Raw genomic sequence first — 7,847 nt, 5'->3', positions numbered from 1 at the left:
CCCATAAAAGTAAGAGTTTATTTATCCAATACAGTCACTCACACTATCATGTACCCTTCTTTTATAGTCTCATAATTTATTTCTGTGCACTACAACAGTCGGTTTAAAATATTTCAGTAAACATTGCTTATCATACTCCTGAAAATCCACATTAGTTATAGTTTATACAGCATGTGATACATCCCAGCTGTAGACAAGTTTGCTAAGAGTCCTTCTTGGACATATTGACTTGAGAAATTTCTTTAAGCTTATACTCCTTGGTCAATTGTGACACAGTCATCTTGGCATATTCTTCAGAGCTTAACTCTGCCTCATAACTGAAAAATAAAATAAATGCTGTACATTTATCTTGTGGCTACAGGGGCATAAACACACCTTTTGTGACAAAACTGATTTGCAGGCTAAATATGCCCAATTCAATATCCACACACCACTGCTCACCAATGTGAATATAGGATCATAGCAGGGACTATTGTGCTTAGATCCATATCACTGCCTACTATTAAGTTACTCCTTAATCTAAAAATCTTAAATCTAAAATATGATAGCCAAAAGGGATATAGTCTCTCTCAACCTGACTGGTACTACCTAGAAATAGTCATAGATTTTGCCATCACAGAGCAGAATAATTACATTTCTTTGCTTTACACTGTTGCTATGCATCTCATATCCTACTCATAATTGCTGTATCTGCCAGCATAAGGATGTTACATCAGTTACAAACTTTATATAAATTTTATGGAAAAAGGTAGTAAGTTCCTACAGCTTTTCAAGCCACTAAAAAAAAAAAAAACTCACATTGCACATATACACTGCAGAAAAAAAAATGTCACAAGTTCGCACATGTTTTTAGTTTACCTGATGCAGATTTTACATGACTTAAAGATCAAATTCAAATGACTACATTATCTGCCAATGTACTTTAAACAACTGCTTTCCTGTTTCTGCTGATATTCTGGAGATATTATAACATTATAGTAGAACAGGTTGTGTAGATAATAAACACATTTATAAATATGGTATTCAGAACTAGATTGCCGTAGCTACAGTGATAAAGTAGTTAGAATTATTCTGAGAGAGCATGACATGGGTCAAGGCTTTAGGGTTGCATGTGAACACTGCAGGGACTTAGGAAGTCCTTGAATCAAAAGCTGGTTGCTGTTAGTGGTATGTTGGCAGAAGATGGGCAGATCACCAAAAAAAGACCATACTCCCTTTTTCTCTTACATATGTTATTTAAATCATTACTTCTTTCCTGGGAAAAGATTTGTAAGTTTAAGCTTACTATTGCTTCTATGGCCTCTGATGGACAAACTGAAGTTGACCCCAGTGTGACTTTTAAGGGAACTTACTGGCATTAGAGCTGGATTAGACCAAGGAAAGAAAAGGAGCAAAGCTTTCTCTAGTATATCAACAGATGTTCATGGTGGCTATATTGGTAAGTAGAAGTGCTTTATTAGGGTGTATTTATTTATTTGTATTGTGGGCAGCTCATATGTTGTTGAGTTGTGCAGCCATATTAGCATTTAGGTATTTACATTGTAAGGGGAAAAGTGTTTCACAAGTTCTCAAGAAAGGGCTTCCACCGGCAGTGTAGGTAGGTCTCTTTTCTGGTTTTGTACACTGGCACCATCTTCTCTCCCTCTCTCTTTCATGTCATCTGAGCAGGTATCAATTTAACTATTAATCACTGCATGATAGCCAGTTCCAATGATGTAGTGGCATAAAAGCCCTGACTACAGGCCAGGTGATCCGCGTTCAATCAGCAGCTTGGGTTTTTGTCAGAGCTTGCAGGAGAGGTTGGGTGTGTCCATTTTCAGTGGGAGGTGGAGCAGGATGCATAGATTCACAATCCCTTGGAGGAGGGGGCAGTGCTGCAGTGCACATGTCACATCCTGGTGGTAGCCTTTAATAGGGATTGTACAGTTGCATGTACTCACAGGGCAAATACTTTGTGGTATCTTGCAGTGCCATAGGTATCTCATCCCTTGTCCTGAGGGTGGACTTGAGCCATACAAATGCCCTTCTTGCCGAGATGCTTGTGAGAGCACTGGTGGTGCTCATAGGTTTCTGTATCACAGCCGCTCTGGGTGGCTGTCTCCCTCATACTATACTGAAATTATTTCCTAGTAAGGGGTGTGAAAGGGCAGAGTCTGACGGGAGTGTGGGAGGTTTGTTGGTCAGCAGGCACTGGGGCAAAAAATATCTAGAAAAAAATCTGTAAGTGATGCGCAGTAAGTGACAGATATAAATAAAGGAGTCATGGAGTTGGGCAACTGGCAGACATGAGCAGCAAGTAGAATCATATCCGATTTCTCATGACTATGAAAGTAGTGATTTTTAATTTACTTCTAAATGTATGGTAACTAAAAGTTAGTTCCCTACTATGTTATAGTAGGTGTGATTGAACACACCAAGTATCCTGTGAGTAGCTAATATATTTACAGTTTAGCTGCTATTCAATGAGTTCACTAACTACTGCAGCACAGTGGGTTAATGTCTGTTACTGCTAAGAAGCCTGCCCACTTTATCCTATGTTTATGTTTATGTTTCTCGGTTATCAGATTTATGTCAGACAAATGATTGGAAAATTAATTTAGATGACATTTCAAATCCCAAGTTATTATTTAAACAGATATAAGCATCTAAGCTTTCAAAGCCCTGACTGTGAATCCTCTGTTTGATTAGTGGACCTGCTACTGAAATCTGCGGTGTGTGTGTGTGTGGGGGGGGGGGGGTAGTGGTGAAGTCCGAGACCTGTAAACTATATCCAAAGTTATGTCAGCTGGAATTGCTGTTTCTTCCATTGCAACTAAGCAGGGGCCACACCTCTCAATTGTCTAGATTTTCGCAGTATGTCCAGATTTTTACCTCATATTTTTGGTTTGTTACCTACAAACAAACAAACCAAAAATATGTTTTGTTAATTGCGGTGGTGGTGCTTCGGTAGCGTTGTCGCCTCACAGTAAGACGTTGTCCTGTTCCATTCTCAGCTAAAGCGTCTTCTGCGTGGATACATGCGTGAATAGGCGTACCTTCGTTGAAGGTTGTGCGTCAGGGCTGGCAACTCGGTACGTAAAAATCTACTGCCAATCATTAGCGGATCGGCGTTCCGCTGTAGCGATCCATAACCGGGAAAAGACGAAAGATTCAACAACACTTGTCGTTTGTTACCTATAAAATTTGTAGTTTTCTGGCAAATCTCTGAGGACTGAAGTCATAAAATAATGACAAACATTTGAGTTTCCGACTTCATACCCTTCACAAAAATGCATGTTAACAGATATCCTGTTACTCTAGCAACTTTTTAAGTTTGCAAGAGTATTAAAAATGTCCCTATTTTTGTGCCTTTGTCCCCCCATTATTTTAGGCTTTGTCCAGATTTATTTTGCTAAGAGGTTGAGAGCTACGAGGGAGACCAGAGAATGTATGGCTGGTGAGTTATTTCTAAATCAAGTGCGGACATACATTTTGACATCTTTGCTTAAGAATTCCAGACAAAGCAAAAAATAATAGGGAGGCAGAGACCCAAAATCAGAGACTTTTTTTAATAGTACTCTGATTTGATTAAAATATAGTAGGACAGCAGGTTTTGCATCTATATGCATTTCTGAACAGTAGGCAGTATGAAAATCTGCCTGTCATTACTGACTGACTGTAATCTTCTTTGATTTACTAGAAAATCAAATATTTGATGAGGGTATACAACAAAAATAAGACAAAATCAAGGACATTTTGCAAAATTCTAGACAGGTCAGTGGTGAGAGCGCAAACGGTCATGGGTGCAGCAACATGGGCTTAAGCAGAAAGCTGGAGAGAAAAAATATGAAACAAGAATGGGCTTCAGCAAAGATCAAATGTTTGCAGTATAGCCGAGGACAGCAAGGGCACCGCAAGGAAGAGTGGCAAGTTGTGGCAAAACACAAGGAAGCTTCACATATTAATACTAATAGTGTTAATACTGATACTGTTTCATTCAGTTATAACTCAAAACTGATAACCATTTGATTTACCTTTATAGAAAGATAACCACACGAAAAGGAATGTTCATAAATGTCAAAAGGATAAATAACGCTATAAACGATGTGGAGGAATGGCTTGAACAGCAACAGAGCAATTAGTATTTGCGGGGTTAATAAGGGTTAATTCAGATGCCGCATACATTCCCATCTTCTGCAAAACTCTTCAACACACACACGCACACACAATTTTAATGTGTTTAACTAAGAATAAAATATTGCAGTGGCCATTTCACTCTGTTAATGTGTCTGCTTAATTCTGGGCATCACGTGTAACGGAAACACTAAAAGAATGAAACTGGGGGGTGGAGTGACTCTGATGTGAGGTAAATCCCCTTACCAGACATTAGTAGGGTTACCACCTGTCCGTTGAGGGGGGCAGTCGCTCTTTGGGCAGTTGTGTCCTGTGAAAAAAATTTAAAAAATAGCAAATGACCTGAGATTTTAGGACAAAAATATTACTAGTTGCATGAAACAGTTATTTTGTATCTAAATGTTATAAGAAATAGTATAAGCAACTCAAATGCTACAAGAATAAGCTTTTATTTTGGCAAAAAAAGTGAAATTATGTTGTTGCCACTGACCATGGGTATGTTTTGCTCCGCAAAGTCTCACATTTCTACAAAAAAATGCCCCACTTTGGGCATTTGAAAAGGTGTCAACCCTAGACATCAGTACTTATCTGATCGCTGTCCTTTTGATAGTAAATGATAACCACGTTTGATTCAAACATTTTAATCTTGTAATAGTTAACCCAAAAAGTAGCTGTTAAGTTATCCGCCAGTTGTAAAGGTTGTATAACACTGCCTGCTGGTGAATCCAGCAGAATGGGGGCCGAAGATGCATGCTGGAGTCAGCAGGGCATTCCTTGGTAAATATGCTCACCAAGGCAATTCTGAGTTCTAGTTTGTGTTAAGAATGCAATCCGTTTATTTAATCTCAGAATGTGTAGAACAGTTTTTGGACCGGATTCCTAATCCTGAAAATTGTCTCCTTATCTGGAAGCACCAAGCTGGAAGGCAGCCTGAGGTCCAAATGACCGTCGGGCTGAGTATCGCAGAGTCGGTGGTCGCCAGACCGGGGTTGCGCAGCCTTCATCATTGGCTGCTTTGCTCCATTTGCCTGAAACACCTACCGTTGGGCTGAGAAGAGCAGGGGTTGTCGGGGAAGGGGGTGGGGGACACACTAGAAACCTTAGCGGCCTTTGTAAACTGACACTTTCCCTGCTGTGAGTGAAAGGGGGGGGGGGGGCAAGGGCCGGGAAAGTCGGTGGAAGGAGGGCAAACGGGCTAAAATAATACAAAAGTAGCTAGAAGAAACCAAAGACACAGACAAAGGAAAATGTAAAAGTCAGAAACTTTGCTTCTAGCCCGCGAATGATCAAACAAAGCATACAGACAAGGGAAGATCGGTATCACAGTCCAGTGTAGGTAATACCAGAAGCCGTAGAGCAGTGGCACAGCAGGGCAGCAGAAGTGTCAGAGCATTGGAGTGGCGACGGAGATCCCGGGCGCCCCCCTGCAGGCAGCGGTGGACAGGTGTGAGATGTAGGTAGAGCAACAGACTCGTGGGATGACCAGGTATAACAGTTCCAGGGCACGGTTGCCTGCAGCTGAATGAAGTAGTGCACAGTGCATATTGGTTACCTTATTAATTGAAGGCAACCAGGAGTCCAGTCAGTTTGCCAAAACCAAACCTTAGTTGCAGCCAGTGCACCCACCCCCATCAGCACGGAATATCCCACCAGAAACACATCGCTTTAAGGGGCCCTATTTTGCTGCCTAATGCCAGGCAAAATCCAGCACTGCTCTAAATGCGAATCAATTCGGAATTATTTTAAGTGGCTGCAGTCTTTTTTTTAATTAAAGACAACAAATACTTGCAGAAGTCCATGAGCTGAGCGACTACTAATGACAGCAAAGGAAAACGGCACCGTCTTTGTCTTTAGCATCTTACGATTGTAGAGAAAGGGAGGTGTCAAAACCATCATCACCACTACTTTTATATTTCTTAAAGACTAAAAGGTGTTTGCGTGACAAATCAAACACAAACGATCAGCATTCAGAAGTGCCAAACAATCTTTGGGTTCCAAAAATCTGTTTACTGTTCATTACAAGCTGAACTAAGTACCGAGAAAACGAAGGATTTAATTACTGTTTTTTAAGAGTTGCACTAAACATTTTAAATTTCGTCAATTTCTCTGCCTGGAACAAGTTACAGTATGTATATGTTCTCATTCCTGTTTCTCTCCTCCCTGGTCTCAAACCTGAGTCAGGTGCACTGCTGCCAGTTGCCCCATGACTGGAGACCCCAAAGTGAGAGCTGTAGAGCTGAGCTGGCTGAGATAATTGTCTTTGCCAAAGTGCTTGCCCTACACAAAGATACATACAGTGTCTACAACTACCTACCTTGGCAACATCACCCTGGGGGAGACCTTTTCTACTCAGCTGAGATTGAAATGCTCTGTGACCAAGCATGGGGTAGTATGCTGGAGTTGCCCACAGGTTCAAGATTTAATGTTTCTGGCCTTGGCTACTTCCCCTGCTATTCCTACAGTGTCGTTGAAAATAACAACTACTTCTTTTTCTTAAGGTAAGAAATAAAAGCAGTTTTATTAGCTAGTGCCATAGATTTCAGCTGTTGGATACATGGCTTAAATGATGTTGACCATTTGCCTTGTTATATGCCTTCCAGCACTCTCTCTTTTCTGATGTGTCATGCACATTGGCCAAGAAGCCATGATTGGCATAACTGGAATAAGTCTGTAGTAGCCTGTATTACAGCAGCAGACACACGGGTCACCATGGCTAGACAGCTACAAACTATGATGTCTTTTATAGATAATTTATGGATTGCATTTGAGGGGGACTGTAGCAAAGTTAGTTCAAGTAAGCATTTTCTGAAGTCTTTGACCTTTCTGTATCTGGAAAACAATGCTGAACACAGTTTGAGTTAAAACATTTAAAAGTGACATTTCATCCAGTGATCTCTCCCTTTGTGACATAGTGTGACTGATCATAGATGGCAAGAAAGAACAGCTGGTGGTTTTAGAGTCCGTGATACATCTTACACCATGAGCAATAGCACCTTTCTTGTGCCAGTATTTAGAAATATATATTTTTGTCACAGGATGGTTGTTTTATTTTAATTACATCTTTTGCAGTTGTGGGAAAAAGAGAGAAAGATGAAGGATTCTAACAGAGGACTGTTTATGTTCTCCAGTGCTCCAGGATTTTTGAGAATCTCCTGAAATGATCTGTTTTTTTCTGTTATTCTTTGGGTTATGTGCTGGTAGTTTCTTGTTCTTGTACAGCTCCTTCATTGCTCAGGTTCTGTCAGTGATCTCTGATAAAGACTGTTAAGGGAAAGGCTATCCAATCCAGGAAAGGTCTGTTCAGGGGCTGTGCTAGGGCTGCAAAGCACAGTAGAATATAACAAGCAGCACTGAGCAGAGAAGCTCTTTGTTTCTGTGTTTACCCTGACTTGCCTGACATATACTGCATGTGTGCAGTGTGGAAGCCCATTGCTATGAATAGGTCTTTTACTTTGGTTCTACACCACTTACATAAGAATGCAGTCAAAGAAAACAGTAACGGGTTAGCTTCTTCAGACATGGGGAACAGTTAGCTGAACACATGGTAATCTCCATATCCCACAGATCTATTGATCAGCAAGGATTATTTCAAAACTTGTCTTCCCAAAACGCACTGAAGAATCTAGTACAGTGTCTGTACCACAAATAACCAACTTTTTGCCGTCAGTATTACTAACATTGCACTGACAGCAGACTTTTAGGGAAGTGCTTGCAAATACGCAGCAGTTAGAGGG

At 40.7% G+C, this 7,847-nt stretch overlaps 1 protein-coding gene across 1 annotated transcript in view; it reads left to right on the top strand.

Annotated features, from left to right (window-relative positions):
• The first annotated feature begins 5,315 nt into the window (after positions 1-5,315).
• The window catches only part of LOC122806876 (coiled-coil domain-containing protein 3-like), a 324,937-nt gene continuing 322,405 nt past the window's right edge, over positions 5,316-7,847 (top strand). Inside the window, exon 1 of the mRNA XM_044077648.1 lies at positions 5,316-6,611. Coding sequence (XP_043933583.1) covers positions 6,241-6,611 — 371 coding nt within the window. The 5' untranslated portion in view covers positions 5,316-6,240. The remainder of the gene's footprint in view (positions 6,612-7,847) is intronic.

This window comes from Protopterus annectens, chromosome 7.part0 (assembly GCF_019279795.1).
Source record: "Protopterus annectens isolate FY-2018-M chromosome 7.part0, PAN1.0, whole genome shotgun sequence".
Taxonomy (NCBI): domain Eukaryota; kingdom Metazoa; phylum Chordata; order Ceratodontiformes; family Protopteridae; genus Protopterus; species Protopterus annectens.
Note: the sequence above shows the minus strand (reverse complement) of the source record. Positions and strands in the feature narration are given on the sequence as shown.